The sequence below is a fragment of the Anastrepha ludens genome, chromosome 4 (assembly GCF_028408465.1).
Source record: "Anastrepha ludens isolate Willacy chromosome 4, idAnaLude1.1, whole genome shotgun sequence".
Lineage (NCBI taxonomy): Eukaryota > Metazoa > Arthropoda > Insecta > Diptera > Tephritidae > Anastrepha > Anastrepha ludens.
Genome location: NC_071500.1, coordinates 35,140,536 through 35,164,109, shown reverse-complemented (window position 1 = coordinate 35,164,109; position 23,574 = coordinate 35,140,536). Strand labels below are relative to the sequence as shown.

Here is a 23,574-nt window from a genome sequence, read left to right as displayed (position 1 = left end):
TTGAAAAGTAGCGATACAATCAACCGAGAAACTATTAGAAACTGTTGGACGGCCCGTCAAGAAGCCATGCTGCTCCGGGCGCACAATATTCTGGGCAGCAAAAAGCAATATGTTCTGGGCGATGCATTCAAAAAGCTTTGCATTTGCGGAAAGCTTTGAAATATTCCTATAGTTACTAATATCGTTTTTATTACCGCTCTTGAAAATAGGTGAAATGAAAGCCAATTTCCAGGCATCTATAAAAGTACCCGAAGTTAGTGGTTTGTTAAAGATTATCAAGAGGGTATACTAAAAAATACACTGCTTGAACAACATAACATCAGTGTTTGAGGAGGGTTTAAGGGGTTACATACGTCCAGAAGCGCCAAAAATGCGATTAAAAAAACTGTTTTTGTAGGGATAACAATAGAGATAAATATAAAAAATTGTATGCATTGTTTATTAGTACTAAAATTAGTATAGGGTTTTTCAGTAAGAGCGCTTCAACTTTTGAACTTTTTTGAATTAAACACAAACGGTTTGACTTTTTTAACTAATTTTTTTTTTTTATTATTGAGTTTGAACATATACATTTAAGTATGAAACTCGAATTCTTTTGCATGACCACAGCGTGCACGTTTTACGAAGTCCAATCGTTGAACCCAATTTTTGACCACTCTTTTGCATAAATCGGCCGAAATTCCAGCAATTTCGCGTTCAATATTGGCTCTGAGCTCACAAATCGTCGCCGGCTTGTTACTGTAGACCAATGACTTCACATAACCCCAAAACGGGACGGCTTGTTAAATGGACCGTAAAATGTCCGTAATGCTCTTAAAGTAGCAGCAACAGAACGATTATTTTCATAAAAAATTTGCACGATTTGCAATCGTTGCTCAAGTGTGTAGCGTTCCATGATGAAATGTATACTAATGAAGTTTACAAATGACAAGCGAAAAATAAAAAATATTGCGTCGTTCGCCCTCCCTATCGGAAAAAAGTTAAAGCGCACCTATTGAATAACCCTATATATAAAAAATCACGTGACCCAAAGTACAATGAAATCAAAGTTGCTCCACGGTCATCATTCATATTTCACATGTTGATGGATCTGTAAAAAGTAAAAAAATTCTTGTAAAATAAAGTTATAGTTATAGTCTGTCGAGCCAGATTTTTGAATTTCGAAAAATTTTGCAATTAACGGCATTTAAAAAAAAGTATGCGTTTTACGTCATAAATGTCACACATGAATTATGTTTATAAAATTTTTTTAATGAAAATATCAAAAATCCGGCTCGACAACTATAGAGAAAACACTTTCGAATATTTAAAAAAAAATTCCATCAAAAAATATTAAAAACTGTATAACTCATACGTGCAGGAAAAAGTAGTTTCGAGAAAAATGAGTTTAAGCTTTCAAGTGCGTTTCGCTCGAGGTCGCGCGCATTACCTTAGTTAAATTTTCTTACACCATAACCATTACCATAACTACGTATCTATGGGGAATTTTTACCATCGACTTCTGTAGTATTATCAGTGGCCCCTCGTGCATACATACATAGACACATACAAGCATACTTACACATACATTTGTACATTCGACTATTAGGGTGACATTAATGGCGCAATCGAGTAGGCTGTTGCTTGCAATGAGCTTTCAAGTAACTTAAGCGCTAAGCGCGGAAGCTTGCAGGCCAGCTGATCAGCACAACGAATTTGTTAAATTCAACGATAGCTTGCGATTTGAATTCAGACTGCAATTTGCCATTCTGGTGAAACGTTGATCGTGTAAGTTTGATTGCGCACACATCCATACATATCTTGATTTTGATGTAAAAGAAGGTAGTGCTCACGAATGTGAAAAATAACGCTATAAATATACATATAAACACACACACGTACATAGGCACATACATTTGTGAGGAACATCATAAGTTGGCGATCTCTTATTTGTGTTTTTATGGGTGTGAGTTCTGTGTTGCATGTGCATTCAAGTGGTTTTAATAAAAACAGTTAAATTTAAATCTAGTTTACATTGTGTGACAAATAATAATTGTGATTCCCAATGCCTGTACAATAAAAATGAGTTGAATTATGTAAAATATTATAGAATACAGCGAATATTCGCCGTTACACCAAAGTATATACATATGTAGATACATATATAAATACGAGCGCAAGTATACTTAGTTAAAACACCGTTTCATTATTCCTATTTACATGCGGGGTGACTTTGCCCGTATTTTAGTATTGTTGCCTTAATAAATATTTAAAATGCACTCAACTTTGGTTTATTTTTCTCGCACGAACTTTTGACCGCACATCGTGTGCGATATACTATTGGAAAGGGTCTTTCAAAAGACGCGCCTAGTTGTTGTTTTAAAATAAAAGATGTAAAAATTTAGATTCTTTCCAGTTTCACAACTTTTATTCAAAATATGTACGAAAAATTACACCATTTAAATGTCCACCACGTGTACAGGTAAAATCCGCGAAATGGTCGATTCAAGAATGTGTAAGTGTTGAGAACGTCGAGATATCGATGCTGACGGTTGTTCAGTAACACTGCGCTGCAACAGCAATATTCTCAATAGAACGTCTAGTTTTTGGTCTGCCAGTACTTTTTCTAAGCTTGACAGAGTCAGTTTTTTCAACTTTTTTTACCAACCTTTGAATTGTCACTCATTTGGTCGATTATGCCCACCAAAAAGATCACGAATTTTGCGATATGTTGCTCTTAAAGATCGACCATTTTCATAATACAATAATTTTCAACAATTTTAACGCGTTATTCTATTGTGTAAAATTGTGCATTGGTCTACTTGACAAATGTCAAATATGAGATAAAACAAAAGTGCCATCGAGGATATATTCACCACTAACATCTAGGCATCACTCTTGAAAGACCCTATACGTCTATGTTTACATTGTTTTTACGCGCATCTTTTTAGCATTTCCTATTTTCAAGTGAACTATGTACTATGTACTCGAATTCGTTTTTATACACAAATTTTAAATGCGTATAACTAAGTTAGTTTATTTTTTTCGTTGTACCCAATTAACGTTTATGCGAAATTAACAAAAAAAAGTTAGTCTGGTCACGTTTTCACCTCGTTAAAAAACATAAAAAACTATAAATATAAAAACAAGTAAGAAAAAATATATAAACCAATTATAATTTTATGAATATCCGCATAAATACTGTTTATGATTCCAACGTGATGCCAGCACCGTAAAATTTGTTTCTAAATTAAATCTACAGTGAAAAGGGCAGAAATGAGCTTGACAGGGCAGAGTATACATAAACATTTAATTCCTTTTTTCCTTTTTTTTGTGAAGTACATTCCACATTGATTCCCAAAAACATTTCGACATTCGGTTAAATAAAAAGGAATAGGTTGGTGCGTGACTACCATTCGGACTTCACAGAGAGAACGTAGGTTCGAATCTCGGTGAAACACCAAAATGAAGAAAAATTTTTTTCTAATAGCGGTCGCCCCTCGGCAGGCAATGGCAAACCTCCGAGTGTATTTCTGCCATGAAAAAGCTCCTCATAAAAATATCTGCCGTTCGGAGTCGTCTTGAAACTGTAGGTCCATTTTGTGGAACAACATCAAGACGCACACCATAATTAGGAGGAGGAGCTCGACCAAACACCCAAAAATGGTGTACGCGCCAATTATATATACAGTACGTCCGGCCACAGGTAATAGTCTTGTGTTTGTTACAGATAGTTCTGTGATACAGAGCTCCAAAATTGAGCTAAAGGAATAAAAAAAATTGGTAAATTCTTTAGTACCACTATGACCAGGTGAAGAGTCAAAGCAAACGACCAAAATAATATAATTTACTTATTTTTCTTATGAACCCAATACAGTATCGAATGCAACACCCAGGCGGTGGTGCAGAAATGTAAATTAAATCACGGACAACGTGAAGTAGGGCCAGCATGTGAGCGGTAATTTCTTAGCCCAGGAACTAAACAAGAAAAATATTTGAAATCATTTGCAAAACGTCTTATTTCAAAAAAAAGCTCGCAAATGCACTATGTAGAGAATATAAAAGTCTCGCCAGCTGCAAAACGCTACTTTGTTCTTGGCGAATTTGACGATTTATATTTAACAAAATAATAAAAATGAAGTGGCACGCGTTAAATTGGAAAAGAGCGTATGATAAAACACGGTAGCGCAAAATTAATCACATCCTATGATTCATAACTTTTACGAGTGGCGTCGTACGTCAATCACATTTGACGCTTGTGACCAAACGCTTGACCAAACAGTTGCAGTATTCAAACAGACAAGCAATAGAATGTGTAAGGGCTTATTATTTAGTAAAAAAGTTATTCAAAAATAAAATTGGATGATTATTTGGTGCCACCTTCTACGAGTAAAAATGGATTTTTTGTTTGTTCCTGCATTCCACTTGACTTCGCTTATTCGTCCTTTTCTTTTGGTGTGCTTAGTTTCTATGCAAAATTCACGGACCTGGTATGACGCAATCTTGTATTCTATAATTTTTGACGCATTATAACCTTTTTGTCAGTCCAACGACAGTTAAGCTGAATTATTCGCTAGGAAAAGTTTGATGGCATGTGCTACGAGCTGAATTCATACAGCCACACACTCACTCTGACTTTTATTGTCAATAGTTGACCAGCGTGAGGCAGATAGTCAAGGTCAAGCTTCAAACACGTTTAAGGAAAATCGTAAAGCTTGTATGGAAATTTCTCGGTCCATAGTCATAGTCCAGACGTCTTATCAAACTTTTACGCATTTCCAACATATTCTTAATGATACAAAACTGTCCTGAAAATGACCTCATCAAGCATTCCTCATATTTGTGGCGTGCGTCTTGATGATGGAGGAACCCACAATTTTAAGCCGACTCCGAACGGCAAATGGTTTTTATGAGACATTTTTCATGGCAGAAGTACGCTAGGAGGTTTGCCATTGCCTGCCGATAGGCGACCGCTATTATTATTTAAATTTTTTTTTTTTAATACAATCTGAATTAGTTTCCAGAAAAATTTGTGTAGTGCAATTACTGTCTATTTTATTCAATGTGTATTCAGTCTATTTTGTTAAAATTAATCTTAACGAATCCTCCTATTATAAAGGGTGGTTAGGTTTCAAGGGCCGGTGTTGGTTTTGAATAAAATACAATTTTTTTAGGAAATTATTGTCATTTCTCTTTATTATGATAACATTGGTATGGCTCAATTACGTATGGAACAAAATATTGGCCAAATGGCCGTCGCGGCACACCTCCATCCGATGGTCCAAGTTTTCGATGACGCTGAGGCATAATTGAGGTTCCATGCCGTTAATGTGCCGAATTATCTCATCCTTTTGCTCTTGAATTGTTGCTGGCTTTTCGACGTACACCTTTTCTTTCAAATAACCCCAAAGAAAGAAGTCCAACGGTGTCGTTGACGTTTAGGTGTGGTTCACATTCAACATCGGTCCTTGAAATTTAACCACCCTTTACATACTCGTATGTTGCACCTTGTTATAAGGTAGGCTAATGTTGAAAATGTATCATATTGGGAACCAGCTACTCCTACCTTCCACATAGAAGCACTTTTCAAAGATGCAAAGAATACAATATATAAGTACCATATATACTTATACATAAGCACCAATATATGTAAGCGCCTTAATAGCCTTTGTAAGGTGTTTTGGTCGAGCACCTCCTCCTAGTTGTTGTGAGCGTCTTGAAATTGTCCCACAAATGGAGGGACCTATAGTTTTATACTGAATAGCAGATGATTTTTTATAAGGAGATTTTTTTATAGCAAAAATACACTCGGAAGTTTGCCATTGGCTGTCGTGCGACGACTGTTGTTAGAAAAAAACTTTTTTAATTTTGGTGCTTCAGACCCGGGGTTTCAAACAATACTTTTGTCAATAGTGAAGCGAATCCAGAGAAGGAAAAGCACTTATTTTTATTCCTGAATGCCTCATTGTTGAGAACGTCGAGAATCGATATTGAAGGTTGTTCAGCAACACTTTGCGCTACTGCAGAAATATTCTCAACAGAAAGTCTAGTTTTTCATGTGCCAGTAATTTTTCTATCCTCTACCGAACCAGTTTCATGAAGTTTATTCACCAATCTTTAATTTGTCGACTCATTCGCATGATTACTTCCACCGAAAAATCACAAATTTTGGATCTTAAAGATCCACCATTTCCATAATAAGTTTCAATAATTTCAATGCGTTGTTCTATGGTGTAAAATTGTGAATTGGTCTTCTTGACATATGACAAAGATGACATAAAACAAAGGTACTGTCGATGAATTATTCACTATATTCACTATTTACATCTAGGCATCACGTTTGAAAGACCCATTGCTTTTTAACTTAGTGAAAGCTGGTAAAAACACGCCTATCTCGCATGTAATCAAAGTTTTGATTTCCGTTGCTCCGAGTATATGTGCAGCGGATGTATTTAACTCAAGTAAATTTTGTCATATCTTAACAAAATTTAATGCACTGGATACTCCATATGTTACATGTATGAAGTAAGTGCCATTTGAAAGGTCGAAGATTTTCTACAAGTAAAGATAGCACAGAATTTATTAGTAGAGGAATACAATTGCAAGAAAGATTTGAAAATTGGATGGACTGCCACCTAACCTTAAGTAAATATCTATGTTTATCTCTGAAGCTACTTTACTGTGCCTTGGTACAGATTTTACATTTGTTAAGCAGGGCTTTGAAAATTTTTGAAATCAGAGAAAACCCATTTTCACTTCACAAATGCGCATGTGTATGTAAGTTTAGCAAATCCCTTATTGTCCTTATTTATGTGAATGAATACTTCTAAAATCTAATATCACCCAAGTGTTTCCAATGAAAGCATATTTGTTTTATATTAGCGAATCAAATACGGTCTGACGTGTATGCAGAGTTTTATTTCGCCCGAACTTGGACTCTTTTGTACTTGCTTTTATTTATGTATATTTATTCGCAACTCATTTAGCTAGAAACAAAAAACTTGTTGGCTCGATCCCCACTGAGAAGATGAGTCACAAGAAATATTTTCTAATACCCGTCGAGCCACGTCAGACGAGTGCATATTTTTAAGTTTTTAACTTATGACTTCCATAATATTTAATGGCATAAAACAATAAATTTTCTACTTACTGCAGTTAAGGGTGCATTTTTCCTTTTTTATAGTGAGATCAAAATGTCAAATGATTTACATATATACGGAGTAGGAAAAGTGCAAAATTAAATAACAAAAGTTGAAAGTTAAATTTATTTGCGTATTTTATAAAGTGAGTGACATTATTACGAGGGTTCACATTTATATCTCTCGCTCAATAGACTTTTGCATTCGTTTGAAGTAATTTTCGAAGCATTTTATCCAGTTGCCAGGGCATTTTTTAAATTGTCGCCCATTTTAGCACAAAATCTCATTGATGCTCGCCATACTATTATCCAAAGATACTAAAAAAGATGATAAAAATGAGTTATATAAATTTCAAGAAAGACTATGTTTTTGTGTTTCTAAAAATTGTTCTCAGTACAAATTTGTTCACTCAGATAACAGTTTAGACGGAATTGCAGTGTAATTTGTTTACTGAAGAATATATAAATTTGTTCGCATAAATATTGATTGTTTAGAATAATTAGAGCCATCGCGTTGACCGTCCATGCACCAGTTAAATCGGGTAGAAATTGAGAAATTTCTCGTTGCATTGGTTGTATCGGAAATGGGCAAAAGCGGCCAATAGCCACGTTCATCTTCCATAAAGCAGTAAATTTCGAGAATAACAAATACTGATATCTCAATTAGTCACTTATTTTATGATGTTTTATTTTATTTTATTTTGCCATATTTAATTTAATATAATCTAATTTTTTATTTTATTTTGATTTTTGTTCCTTTTTTTAATTTTTTCATATGTAATTTCTAGTGAACTCGTTCGCGAATTAGATCTAAGTAAGTCAGAAAAAAAGCAACAGCACAAAAACGGGTTTCCACTTCATTTTAAGCTGATTTTTAACATTTGATTTTTGCTTCAATTAAAAACTGTTATTTCATTGTTAATTATCACCACACCCATTATCCGGCATTAAAGCTGATTACAAATCATAAAGATTTAATCATTGATACCGCACAATTATATTTCACGGCTTGCAATAATTTTTCGCATCTTCCTCGATGTCTTATCATTACTCATTTACGTTCACCTGAAAACCGGTACGCCAAAAAAACTACGAATATTTTGCTTGCAACTCTGATATACTGGAAAGGTGTACAAATAAAGGTACATACATAACAAAAACGAAAAAAAATTAATTATTACAGTTATATGCACACACATATACAATAAAAAAAATAAAATTGAATTGGAACTCAATAAAAATTTGTATAAATCATAATAACATCACAACCCAATAAAAGGTAATAAAAATCATAATAACATCAAAACCCAATAAAAATTAATAAAAATCATAATAACATCAAAACTTCCAATGAGCATTAGCACGTCGATCCGAGCTTCAACTTCGACTTAATTACCAACGCCGCACAGTGTTTGTGGTATCATGAATAGCATGAGTAAGAAATATAAAAATATGCAACATCATTGGCATGTGGAAGAATTTAAAAATTAGCCATATACATACATATGTATATGTACACATTCAGTATAAGAGGTTGGGCTATTAACCAACCTGACTGAGAAAGGAAGTACGCATGAGCCGAAAGCCAAATTTTTTGCACATCGTTTCGCCAGAATAGTGTTAAGTATAAAAGAAAAGTAATGAGTGATTGAACAACGAAAGGCTTCCAAAAATGTTGTTTACTGGCACAGTGAAATATCATTCTAACGCAACCGAACTTATTTATTAGAAAGGTTATAATAACACCCTGCGAACCATTGTTGATGTTTTTACTTATGACCCTGAAACGAAGTACTAATCCACTCACCTTCGTCAATATCCAAACAAGGTTCGAATAAGCAAATCAAAGTTCAAAGCAATTATGATTGCAAAAAAAAATCGCAGGAAGCCATAGCGGGTGAATTCGATCACTGTTGGGTAATATTCGTTTCGTTCTGTGAGGCGGCACGTATTGCCTTACGCTAATATCTTATAAAGCCTAAATAATAGTTCTTATGATATGTTTGCACTTCTGGCCAAAATTCCTAGTGTATACTACCGTTGTAATCCAATAAAATCGTAATCCCCGACTGAAAATGATCTTCTCGTTTTGGTCTTGGCTCATTCGGAGCTCTACTCGCAATCGCCTTATGTCTGGATTGCGTGTCGTACTCATAAGCCCACGTCTTGTCTACACTAATAATGCTTTTGATGAATGTTGGGTCGAATTCTGTCTTGGAAATCATGTCTTTGGCGAAATGAACTCGATGCCTTTTTTGAATGAAATTCAGGTCTTTTAGGACCAACTTTGCAGCAACACGACGCAAACATAAATTATTACAACTAGAATGTCATTAACGGATCCATATGCAATGTCAAAATCCTCTACCAGCTCTGTGATGGTTAATTTATGGTTGTTGATCTACCTTTCTTCCACTTTATTGATGTCTTCGTTCATTTTCGATGTCGACGCCTGCCACAACGTTAGTCAATCTCGATTGACTCGCGATCTCTTCTGAAGTGGTCATACCACTCGTAAATGGCTGTTTTCTTTAGAGCATAATTACCGAAACAGTTTGCGAATATTTCTAAGGTTTTCGCACCATTTTTAATGCAAATTTTAATACAAACTTGTGGCTGAAAATTCAAGTTCAGAGGTAGATTTACTCAATACGGCATAACTTTTAGAAATGCTAAGAACAGAACTCAAATCAGTTCACTTAGAGTGTCACCTGGCAGTTGTGCCGGGAATTTTTTAGTAAAAGTGGTATAATAGGCAAACGATTTTTCTCTTTGTCAAGGGGGGCTATGCTTAGTATGTGAGCCAAATCCGGTTATAAAAAATAAAGTTGATGCATCGTCATCCACCGGGCCGATTTTATTAAAAAAATTTTGAAGTGAAACATCTTAGGCGTCGATGAACGAGCGAAAATGGAGAGTAAAATTTCAAGGCCATGCGACGTTTTGGGCATTTACGTTCCGCGGGAGAGAAAAAAAATATAACGTAGAGGAAAAGGAGAGAGAGAGAGCTATACCTTATATATCTTAGATACACTTTAGGCTATTTTTCCTCAGTTTTTCCTTGTGGTTGCTAATTTCTAGTGAGAAATAACACCGCCTACTTTTTGGCGCTTGTTTGTTGGTGTCTACTGGGCGTTTTTTGATCCCAATTTTATTGGCGTTTTTGTTTTGGTGCCTACTTTTTGACGCTCATTTCCGTTTCATGGCTAGTGCTTGTGCGTACTATAAAGTGCTATTTCTTCCGGCGTCGGGTTTATTGGTATTGCCTAGCGGTAATTTATGCCGTTGCTGCGGTCCTGGAATCGCTGCGTTTGTGCGGGTGATAAACGCTCGGAGTAGTGCGCGTTGTTGCCACGGTTTGTGTCCGGCATTTACCTGCACCGGTCGACCCGTTTTTTGTAAATTTTGTATTCTCTGCAAATCTTGTGAATTTATACATATATGTATTCTTTCTCTCTCTCTGTCTCTCTCATTCTCTCTCAGTTTTCTCCCTCTTTCTTTGTCTGCCTTGAAAGTTTCATTTCTGTTATGTGTACGCACTTTTTTATTTATTTTTTTATTAAGGAGTCATATGTTTACATGTGAGCGAAATGTGATTATAAATACCAATTTTACAAATATCTTATTGGGAGGTTGAATTAGTTTTAAAGGTTTTTTCCGAAGATTTGGGGCTTTATTGTGAAAAAACGGTACAAAATATTTTATTTGAAGTATTGGCCATCGCTAGCTACAACTTTCGCCCATCTTTCGGGCAATTTCCGGATGCCGTTTCTCCCAAATTCTGGCCGCTGCTTGGCTATCCATGACTGAACCCATATTTTGGTAGCCTCGTACGAGGAGAACCGCTGGTCCGCCAAATCGAGACTCATATGCCGGAACAAATGATAATCGGAGGGAGCTATGTCTGGACTATACGGCGGGTGGGGTAACACTTCCCAGCCAAGCGTTCCAAGGTATTTTTTGACAGGTTGAGCAACATGCGGCCGAGCGTTGTCATGTTCCAAAATAACCTTGTCGTGCCTTTTTACCGTTTCCGGCCGTTTTTCTTTCAATGCCCGGCTTAAACGCATCAATTGCAGTCGGTAACGATCCCCCGTGATTGTTTCGCCCGGTTGGAGCAGCTCAAAATATACGACGCCGACCTGATCCCACCAAATGCAGAGCATGATTTTCTTGCCGTGAATATTCTGCTTGGCCGTCGACGTTGATGCGTGGCCGGGCAAACCCCATGATTTTTTGCGTTTTGGGTTATCGTAGTGGATCCATTTTTCGTCGCCAGTCACCACCCGATGCAAAAAACCCTTCCGATTTTGTCGCTCGATCAGCAATTCGCACGTAAAAAATCGCCGTTCGACGTCGCGCAGCTTCAACTCGTACGGGACCCAATGTCCTTGCTTTTGGATCATTCCCATCGCTTTTAGACGCTTGCAAACGGTTGATTTATCAACGCCCAATGATTCAGCAAGCTCTTCTTGGGTTTGGCACGAGTCCTCGTTTACCAATTCCCCCAATTCCGCGTCCTCGAACTTTTTGGGCTGGCCAAGACGCTCCTTGTCTTCGGTGTGAAAATCACCACTTTTGAATCGTCGAAACCAGTACTCACATGTTGAAATCGACGGAGTATGGTCTGGGTAGGCTTCCTGCAGCAATTCACGGGCTTGGGCTGTATTTTTTTTCAAATTGAAGCAGAAAAGCAAAGCTTGACGCAAATTGCGTTTCGACGGCACGAAAGTTGACATACTCGGAGCACGAAAACACTGCGTTGTTTATACTTCAGCGAAATGACAGATACTGATAAACAAAGCCTAGGGATGAGGCTTTGTCATGAATATATATTCAGTATTGCCAACGCGATAAAGTGATAAATAGCGCCATCTGTGTGTCACCTTTAAAACTAATTCAACCTCCCAATAACTTCGACACCAAACTGAAATTGGAACACATTCAGAACATAATCATTTTCCATATCCATATTCGTTGAAACCAAATGAAAATAAAATTTCTCATACCAAATGTACGCAAACACAATTTTGCCCGATTTTCCTGTTTTCCAGAAAATGTTTGAAATTTTTTCTTCGTGGTCTTTTTTCTTGGGCTGAGGTAAGCACAACGAAAAAATGCCACTTAAATCGAAAGATACGTTCTCGAGTTATGCAGCTTCATTTTGATCATGCAGAGTTAAACACACAGTTACTATTGAAGAACCTTGTAATTTGACTTAACTCCACAGAAGATATTTTCGCTTTAAATCGATTAGCTTATTACTATTGTGATAAAAGTGCACTAACCTGCCATCCCAGAGGTTGTGAGTTCCAATCGCACGTAAAGCAAGGTCCTCGCACTTTTCCAACCTAATTTCCTAGTTTCTAAAAAAACAAAACAAAAAATACAAAAAATTCCATTCCTCAACCATTCATTCCTTCCCAAAAACCTTATCCTTCCAATCCTTACTCCCGCACAAAAGTCAGGGCATTACTTGCATTGTGGCTCCTAAAACAAGCAAAAAACAAAAAAACAGTTGCACTTTGGATCAGTGGCGCCAGCAAGAGGAAGCGGGCAATCGCGGTAATAGCGCAGACACACCAGATTCAGCGAAGTCCTCAACCATCTAAGTGATCCTTCTGCCAGAAAAATGTGAAACACAGATGGCGCTCTAAGAAGTAAGAAGGCGTGGACATTGCCACTATTTAGGACTGGTAGCGGCAGGCTAATCACCTACCCTGGAAGAAAGCAAAATAGATTAACGAAACCAACGCAAGACTGAGATTGTCGGGGCCCTATGCTCCTGAGTGGAGTGAGCAAGGAAAAACTAAAATTGTGATAAAAATTATGTGCCGTAAAAACATTTGTAGATCTTTTGTGTGTAAAAATTCAACGATTTTTTTTCAAAAAAGTACAGAAAAATTCAAACTTAGTGTAAATGTTTTCGCAACAAAAAATAATAAAATATTTGGATCAATTTTCAAAAATAAAAGATTGTCTGTTATCGCTGAATGCATTCTTAAGCATGGAAGGGACCTTTCTACATCTACGGTCATAAAAGGCGCGAACTTGAAAGCAGAAATGTCAACCACTGTACATTTTTCAATCGGATGAATTGAATTACCATATTTTTAATATAGCAAAGCCCTTATTTTTGTTAAAATCTCATATTAGCTTGTTTGTCACAGATGAAAATTTAATTTTTTCTGCAGCTTTCGTAGAAATTTCTATTTGTACCGAGAAACCAATTTGACTACTAAATCCATTGCTCTTCTTCTTTGTCTTTTATTATTATCTTCTTGCCTGGTTTTCTTCACGCAATATAAATTACATTTCATTAGACGAGTAAACATAAAATTCAATAAAATCACAGTTCCAAGATTATACTAAAATAAAAATAAAATATAATAGAAAGAATTTTGTGTGTCTTCAATTGACGTAGATATCCCCCTCCCCTTCCATTGTTTTGGAAATCTTCCCGGTACATGTGTTCCATTTGGTTTAGAATTACCATTAATCCTTATTATTCGATCGCTGGATGCCCTTGTTATATGGTCAACCCAAGCTCGTCTTCTAGTCCTTATAAGTTTATGTTACAATGTCAGTAACGTTTGTTCCCTAATTTCTTCATACCTTAAGCAATCTAGACGATTTTTTTCTGCGATAGATCGTTATTTAGTGCATAGAATTTGCATTTTCAGCTAACGCCTCTGCATCATATGTCAGAATGGGTCTTATCACAGCTTTATATATTCGAGTTTTAAATTCCGTTCTTAAGTACTTCTGCCTCCATATTATGTATCTGAGGCAACCTGATACCTTTCCCCTTTCTCGTACTTCCTTAATAATGCTTTAGTCCCTGGAGATCTCTACCCCGAGGTATTTAAACTTCATCACTTTTTCCAGTTCTCGTCTTATTGGATTTTTTGATATGACTGAGGTCTTTGTCTTTTAATATTAAATATAATATTTTGGTAGTGACTACAAATTTGTATAATAAACATTGTAGCCAGGTCATCATCCTCTGAGTTGGCAATTAAAACAGCATCGTCCGCATTCGGCAATCTTCTAATTGCTTTACCTCATTTATTATCTGGCCCATCACAACATTGAAAAGGACGGGGCTAAGTGAATCCACCTGGCGAATTCCAGACATGAATAGTATTAGTATAGAATATTCTCTATCTGCACTAATTTTTGTTAACATCCAGTGATTCGATTTTTCATTGCATTCAAAATTTGCTTTGACTTGCCTGTCAGTATTTCCAAAACGTATTGAAGCTTAACATTGTCAAATGCTTTCTTTAAATCGAAGAAACACGTATATGAAGGAGTGTGGAATTCTACAGATTTTTCCACAATTTTTTAAACTATGACTAAAGACTCTCCTGTCGCTCTGGTTTTTCTAAAGCCGTGCTGCGCTTCTTGCATGCTCAGATATGATGCAAGTTTGTGCAGCAATATTTAAGAGAACAACTTTTGAGTGGATTGTTACCTTTTTTGAAAATTGCTTGTTTTCCATTCATGAGGTATTGTGGATGACTGAAAGATGGCATTGAACAATGATGTTAATTGTTCAAATAGTTCGTCCCTTCTATATTTCTCATTCTTTATTTAAAGAGCCGAATCTTCCAAGGGGTTCTTTTCCATTTGTACATCTTCCATTCTGCGCTACTTTTAACGTCTGTGAAACTTTACAATTAATGCAGTGAGTGATTTGATGGACGACCTCAAAGTGTTGGCTGCAACCGTTGACGGCATGAAGCCACGTCGCCCACCCTGTTATTATTGGAGTGTTGTTGATAGATCTGGAGTGCCGTCTTAAAATAATTTTAGGCCTGCCCGGGATTTCAAAAAAAATTTCTTCGCATTTGAAATAAAACAGTCAACCAAATAATGCTGATCTTGTGCTATATTTTCTCACAAATTCGATGCAGTCCATGAGCAACACACATGCGATTTGGCTTTAATTTAGAAAAAAATATAATATTAAATGGACCTAGCCGCTTTTTTGACACATGTTGCCGCATCTGTTATCGATGCGAAAAATCACATCGTCAAACCAATGAATATAATTCAGAGTTGAAGAGTACGTAAAAGTGGTGATTTTTAAAATATGCACTTATTATAATTAAAACAAAAAAAAAAGCAATTATTGAAAATATATTTATAATAATATAAATAATATAATAATAAAAAAATATGCAGAAATGTTAATTTATTGCGAAATATGACGAAAAATGCTCTAACAAATCTTGTTAAAGGGTTTGACTTTTCGCAATTCTTACAATTCTTCTGAACAATTTCTATTTTGTGCATTTTGTGTTAAAGTATAAGAAAAAATTATGACCGAGCATATTTTTGGCTGTTCTACTCATAGCATTTTTAATTTACATAAAATTTCGAGTTTAGGCATACTGAAAATATTTGTTTTCTTGTTCCGTTATTTGTTGGGCCAAAAAAAGAAACAACTACCAAAGCCAAAAAAAAAATCAATTGTTTTTACGCTGAGCTTTGTTATAATTTTTTTATTTTTATTTCTATTACATTATTTTATTCGCTGTACGGCACCAACATACATAACTTCTCATACATACATACATACGGATGACGAGCCACTACGTTCGCTAGCATGGAGCACCGCATACAAGTAATCAAATTAAATGACTACTTGGAGAAAGTTTCATAGAAGTGCGAGTGTACATGCATAAGTACATACATATGCATATAAATACAGTGCACGCTCGTCAATGTGAACTGATTAAAACTCAGCGGATGAGCATTTGCGAATTCGTTCATTTTTGAGAATCTCAACACTTAAGGCAAAAAATATTTCCATTTTATCGCAATGGTAATTTACATTTATGAAGCAAAATAAAAAACCGAGTACAGAAATGTAATTCTTACAAAATATTAAAATATACATACAATTTAAACAAAAAAAAAAACGCCAAATATTAGTTTGAGCTCTTGAGCGATGCTATGACTACTAACACGCCGGCGAACTTCGATTATTTCTGTGATTTTATCGACATTATCGCATTTTCTTTAACATCAAACATTTCTGAACGGAATCGACGAAACCAAAATTGCACGATAAGTATCGTTAGATGTCACAATATCGGCACCATAAACACCAATCACAATTTTAGCGGCCTCGCTTGCATTTTCGCCTTTATCACAGAAAAACTGTAAAATGTAACGAATTTTCTCTTCGTTGGCTTCCATTCTTAACACCCTGTAACTCACAACTGAATAGAACAAACAAAAAATAGCAAAAGAATTTGTTTAGTGTGAAAAATCACCTTGATAACGAGCATAAACTTTAAATTGTTTGATCCTTACATAGTTTTTTCAAAAATTTTATTTTTGTATTTCAACATAGTCCCCTTTTAGAAAGATACACTTCTCCCAATGCTCCGCCCATTTTTTTAACCCCTCCAAAAATAGGATTTGTCGAACTCTTCAAAATACGTTTCTGTCTCGGCGATGACTTTCTCTTTTCAACTAATTTTTTCTTCGCGAGCTATTTCTTCATGTTAGGGAGCAAGAAAAAGTCGCAGGGAGCCAGAGCGGGTGAAAGGAGGGGATGGCGGTAGCAATTCATAACGCAATTCAAGCAGTTTGACGACGGCAACGCCGGATGAATGTGCTGGTGCGTTATCGTGGTGGAACAGCATCTTCTTTTTCGCCAAATGCGGTCGTGTCTCCTTCAATTTTTGTGTGAAAGCGGTCCAATAACACACTGTAGTATTGTTCAGTGATCGCTCTTCCGTTTTATAAAAAATCCATGAGAGTGACGCCGTTCGTATCTCAAGAAATCGTCGTCATGAACTTTTCGGCCGACGGGTCAGTTTTTGGAGCAAATTCACCTGAAAAAATCCATTGTTTTAACTGTTGCTTAGTTTCTAGTGTTGTAATGATGAATCCAGGTTTCATCAACGGTGACAACTCGACGCAAAAATTCCTTCGGATTTCGCCTAAATTACTCCGAACACTGCTTCGAAGTTAACAGCCGTATCCCCTTGTTTTCCACCGTGAGCAATCGCAGCACCCATCGGGCTGACAATTTTTTCATCGCCAACTTATCATGTAAAATATTAATTGACGTTCCGGTTGACACACCTATGGCCTCTGTTACTTCGCGTACTTTCGTTCGTCGATCAGCGAGAATCATGTCGTGGACTTTTTGAATGATCTCCTCGGTAACCACGTCTACCGGGCGTCCTGGCCGCTCCTCATCAAAAACAGATGTTCGCTCACGTTTAAATTCGTTGAACCAATATCTAACTGTGGTCATAGATGGCGAAGCGTTCTCATAGACAGCATCTATGTTTGCTTTTATCTCCTCGCATTATTTCCTATCCAAAAACAAAAAGCGAATTAACGAACGATACTGGAAAAAAATCTTAGCGAAAATCACGAAACACGTCTTACTCGAATAGCTGAAATTTGTTGTGCCGTCTTTTGATAGATGGCAGCGCTCGATGCTAACACCAACTTCCCTCAGGAACGCCCTCTGACATCAAACACGGGGCTCATCGAACCGCCCTTGTACAGCCTCTGCCGAGAAAATAATGGTTTTTTTTTTACCCTAGCTAATATATACAAACATAATGCATGGTAATGCAGTTAAAGTTAAATGCAGAATTATATAGCTGTAGAGGTGACTACTTGCAGTGTCAAATTTTATACAAAAATTACGAAAGGTCTAAATACAGCTTTATTAAAAGAACCTCACTACCAGTAACTGCGCGGAAGTGCATTTCAAAATTTAAAAAATATTATACCTATGAACATCCAATCATATTAATCATATTAGAGGTTACGTTGTTCACATTATTGCGCGTTCACTGTGTGTGCATGCGTATGTATATCCATCGTGACATATTTCTGTTTTGTGCGACTAAACTAACAAAACTTGTGATTAAAATGTGGCCGTAAGAAATAATTATGTGCAAAAGAGAATTATTAGCAAGTATGGAACGGATTTTTTTATAGCCACAGCGAATATTTATGTACATGAATACTTATCAAATAGAAGATTTATATGGCCAATCTATTATTTTGATGTTCGGCTTGAAAATTTGTATCTGAGGAAAGATGAATCTGCATGCCGTGGCTATCTATCCCAATGACTCTGGCCAACGACTGGATAGATTTTGGAATTCACTCCAACGAAGTGTCTCTAAATTGAAGCCTTGATCTACCACTGCCGCTACTTTCTCTTAGATTCATTACCTTTCTCCTTTTCTCTAACCACCTTCTTTCACCTACATAAATACTTATATGTATAGGTATATTTAGCCAGTATTCACAACCTTATGTCGATAGATATAATTGCCTGTGCTAACACGGGTTCCGCAACCCGTGGGTCTCCTGGGTAATGAGACCTCTGACTTCATAGCTAGGATGGGCTCTGAGGCCAACTTCTTTGGCCCGGAGCCCGTTCTGCCACTCCCTTCTGTAGCCGTCAAAGCCACGGTTAGCAAATGGGTTACTACATACAATTCACAAGCGAGCTTCGCAGGCTGAGGGAAGCTGCAGATGAACTAAACGGGCCATTTTATATGAGCGAAGCACATGGAAAAGGTAGGCATCTCAAACAGTGTACTGTTCCCTGCTTGTGAAGAGGGGGATGAGATGGCGGACCACTACCTGTGCCTCTGCCCCGCCTTCGCTCGAATCAAGCTTAAGGTCTTTGGCACTGATGTGTTAAGAAGCGACCACCTTGGCTCCTTGGCACCACAGGATCTACTTAGATTTCTTCGGAGGTCGCGTAGATTTAAAGAAACTTAAAAAGGAATCCAAGTGCAGTACAATGGACTTAATTGTGTCTGAGTGCTGTACTTGCTAGTTTTCCCGACAAAAAAAGTGAACTAAAAACCTGCGTGAGCCTCCAAACACTTTATTTTTTCAATTGTTGGCCGCAACTGCGCCATAATTCGGCAATCCGTAAACACCAATTTTGAATAACTCGCTAGAGGACTTCAATCGGTATCTTGTGAATAATTTTATTACTGTTGGCTTCCAATGCCTCAATCGGAGCTGGTTTATCCACAAAGCATTTAGACTTTACATACCTCTATAATTAAAAGTCAAAAGATGTGATATCGCACGATCTTGGTGGCCAATCCACTTGTCCGAGGGAGCGATAAATTGCTCAGCGAAACGACGACACAGTAAATTCATTGTTTCACGGGCTGTATGGTAAGTAGCGCCATCTAGTTCAAACTCATTTTTAAATGTTGCGGAGATCATGGACTTAAATTTTCGGAACCAAAAAATCGTTTATCATAGCGCGATGGTGTTAGGCATTCACTGCTACACTGGCGCCAGCCTCGTCTTTGAAGAAATCTGGGTCAGTGATTCCTCCAGCCCATAGGCTGTATCAAACAGTTGTTTTAAATGAATGTAATGGCTTTAATTGAATGGCTTCGGGTTACTCTTCAGCCCGAATACGGCAATTATGCTTATTGACGTAGGTATTAAGCCAGAATTCGTAATACAATTTGACGATTTATAAACGTCGTTGAGGAGTAAGCCTTTCCAAGAAAAATGTCAATGAAGACTACAAAAAATTATGTATTTAGTTTGACGTGTCACGCGCGATTTCTCAAAAAAAAACCCCTATTGGAAATAGTACCTCCAAACTGACTACTCCTGCCAATCAAAAGGTCGTAATTGGAATATGTAAAATTGAAATGGGCGCTAAGATCCCAGTTTTTTGCTAGCACTACAAAGTCAGTTCACTTAATTGAACGCTTGGAGTTTTGGTCACATTTTTAAAGTCTTGTTGACACAAGGGGCTCAACTGCCTTCATTAAATTTATGGTCGTATGCCATAATAGCTTAATATAAAAATTCAATTATTTCCTTAGTAGCCTTCTAAGTACTAACCGTTCGCAGAATTTATTAATTTTCTATTTATTATAGTTATTTCTACATTTACAGAAAAAATGAATGTTCGATTATTTATTGGAACAGAACGGCTCAAAAACAAACTATATGCCCAAACTTTCCTCTCGGCTGAAGCTACTACGTCGTACAACCACAAAAATATCCCCACAAAAAATTTACTCTGTCGACTTTCATAAAGATATGAAGTTTCAATTAGGCAGAGTGGACTGTGCATACAAATAGTCACGAACAAGGTGGAGCAAAATTAATCAACCTATTGAAAATTTATAATTTCCAATGTCAATCATCCAGTATACAAACAAACAGCCAAAGGTCAAAAAAGATTTCCATTGCTCAAAAACATTTTTTATTAGTAAAAAAAAATTGTTCAAAAACAAAATTGATGTTTAATTTTGCGCAAACCTATACATTCATACATTCATATATTCGGTAGTCAAGGACACAATTCGTAAATAATAACACTAAGAGCTTTAATGCCTTTTTAATGACATTGGATTACTATTTTGCCGTTCAGAGGCAGAAAGACACGGTTAAGAAACAAAAAAAGCATTTACTTTTATATTTTTACAATTCGCTTGTGAGTAATTCACTCAACGGGCAATTTCGCCTATCGCCATTAAAAATAAATTTAAATCTTTATGCGCCAAGGTCTGCCAACACGACAGGCTAAATATTTATGGGTCAAGGTTACATATTGGCAATAATATTTATAAAATCGGTTTAATATGTGTGCATATACATACAAGAATGTATGCAGTTAATTGCATAAACGAGTTGGAAATCATCCAGCGACCTTTTTTGTCATTATTGCCAGGAACCTATTACTTGATGTAAAAAATCCAATAAGTACTTAATAAATTTATTTTTCCATTCTCTTTTTAGTGAAACAACCAAAACAAGAAAAAACACAGCACAATGTCTCTTGATGAGGTAGTTTCCAAGCTTTGTTTATTGCACCTTAAACGGTGTCTTATTATCATTTTGCCTTCTCTTTCGCCTTACAGAAATTCAATGCCGCTGCTGAGAAGGTAAAAACCTTTACCAAACGCCCCACCGACGAGGAGCTGCTGCAGTTGTATGCGCTATTTAAACAGGCTACTGTCGGCGATAATAATACTGCCAAGCCAGGTATGCTCGACTTGAAGGGTAAGGCCAAGTGGGAATGGTGGAACAAGCAGAAGGGCAAATCGCAGGATGCAGCCAAGCAGGAATATATTGAATATGTGGAGAAGTTGTCGACGTCATATCTGTAATAGAAATAATAGTGATTTTTTTCATTTCAATTATTATAACAACATACTGAATTATTGTGTTTAGTGGTTTTTGTAAATTTGTCTTATTTTAATATACATTTTTAACTACAAAAATGGGAAACTTTTTTGCAATAAGTAGTAAACAAGGCTTTTACTTGTATTATAAAGGGGTTTCCAATAACAGGTGTTGCTTTGAATAGCACGCTATTTCGTTAGATGTCACTTTTGAAGCTGTCATTTTTTGATATTTGACAAGCAGGAACTACGCCATTAATAAAAATGGAACGATACAAGCGTAAACAACGCATTGAAATTATTAAAATTCACTATAAAAATGGCGAAAATTTGGCAGAGACGGTTCGTAAAACTCGAACATTTTTGGGTCATCGTGAAGCACCTTGTCGGACCGCAATACAGAAATTGGTGAAAAAATTCGAGCTGTTGGGACAAGTTAGCGATGTGAAGAATAAAACCTGTGCACGTCGCTCAAGAACAGCAATATTGCTGTTGTGGCCGAAAGTGTTGAAGAAAACCCAAGTTTGTCCATTCCTCGTCGTTCTTTGGAATTAGGCATTCTACAAACGTCATTATAGCGTATTTTGCATAAAAATTTGGGTCTTAAGGCTTATAAAGTCCACTCAAACCAGCCGATCATCAACAACGTCAATGCATGAAAATTATCCGAAATTCCATCGAAAAGTCATCTTGAGTGATGAGGCCCATTCCCATCTCGGTAGCTTCGTCAACAAGCAAAATTGTCGGATGTGGGACTCAGAAAATCCAAGAGTTATTGCTGAAAAGCCTCTCTATCCGCAACGTGTGACTGTTTGGTGCGGTTTATGGTTCGGCGAAGTCATTGGACCTTACTTTTTCGAAAATGAAGCTGGAGCAACAGTTACAGTGAATGGATTGCGCTATCGAGAGATGATTAACGATTTTTTATGGCCGAAATTGAATGGTATTTATCTGGACAACGTTTATTTTCAACAAGACGGCGCTACGTGCCACACAAGCAACGAAACCATTGATATTTTACGGGAATAACACCTCTTATTGGAAAACCCTTTATTATATGCACCTTTGGTAAGACCACTTATCTGACTTTATCGGGTTTTGCTTTTATGCCAACAAAAACTGATATTTATGTAACAGAAAACAGTCATATTTTTATTGAAATTATATTAAAATGGATGCCTAAGCTAAAGCTCTGAATGAGCTATAGGTGAAATATTGTGCGCGAACTTAACTTTTTAGTGTTTCGCAGGTAGAAAGTGCTAAGTGCTTAGATTGTTGGTCAAAAGTCCACTTAAATAATTACATAGAATAAAACATCAAATTCCGCCCTTTCAAAGTGCAGTTATTACCAATTCATAAAGTTATGGCTAATAAGCTATTCAGTTGCTTTCTCTTCAGGAAATGTTCCAATTGTACGAAGAAGTAATTGGATTTTAAAATCTATCATAAACTATTAATTTCGTAACTTTTCATTGTTTCACGGTAACTTTACAAAGACTTACACATATCCCTGTCAAAAAATATTGTAATAAGAAATTTTAGTGGTAAAGTAAGTGTTACAATATTAGATGTGCCCTCGTACTCGTCAACTGTCTCCATTTTTCACCTATCATTTCTGTGCAAGGGTGCAAATGAAACCCTATGAAGTTATGTAGTAGAAGGTAAAAGTTTTGGTCAGAGAAATTTTATGGTGACATCTGGTACAACAAAGTGAAATTTTTGCAAAAATAAGTACTGCTACTATTTAATAATATTCTCGACATGGATTTGACGAATGAAATGCGCGAAAGAAGTGGTGTCACTACATGGCAGTATTAGCGACCTTGACGATATCTGTCTGGTTACGCACAGCATTACTGACATGGCCGCAAAAATGCAACTCCTTGCTGCCTGCTATAGGCTCATAATCAACATTAATAAAACCAAAACACCAATCAACGCAACGAATAATAACTGTTTCGCAATAAATAGCCAGCCGATCGAAGGAGTTACCTCCTTCTGCTACCTGGGTAGAATTATTACTACCGATGGCGGATCTGGAGCTGAGGTGAATCATATACTACAGAAAATAAGACATGGCTTAGGGCGACTACAACCAGTTTGGAGGTCCTCCTTTTTGTATATATACATATATATATAATTGGCGCGTACACCCTTTTTGGGTGTTTGGTCGAGCTCCTCCTCCTATTTGTGATGTGCGTCTTGATGTTGTTCCACAAATGGAGGGACCTACAGTTTCAAGCCGACTCCGAACGGCAGACCGCTATTAGAAAAATGTTTTCCTTA

General features: G+C 36.6%; 1 protein-coding gene across 3 annotated transcripts; it reads left to right on the top strand.

The window, feature by feature from the left end:
• Positions 1-1,707: 1,707 nt before the first annotated feature.
• Positions 1,708-21,387, top strand: LOC128861623 (acyl-CoA-binding protein homolog). 3 transcript variants are annotated; one of them, XM_054099888.1, is made up of 3 exons: positions 1,708-1,767; positions 20,903-20,950; positions 21,025-21,387. In XM_054099888.1, the coding sequence occupies exons 2-3, from the start codon at positions 20,936-20,938 to the stop codon at positions 21,271-21,273; spliced, it is 264 nt and encodes an 87-aa protein (XP_053955863.1). In that variant the 5' UTR covers positions 1,708-1,767; positions 20,903-20,935; the 3' UTR covers positions 21,274-21,387. The 3 variants fall into 3 exon arrangements, with proteins under 3 accessions (XP_053955863.1, XP_053955864.1, XP_053955865.1); XM_054099889.1 differs by having other exon boundaries at positions 1,729-1,821; XM_054099890.1 differs by having other exon boundaries at positions 1,742-1,943.
• The last annotated feature ends 2,187 nt before the right edge of the window (positions 21,388-23,574 follow it).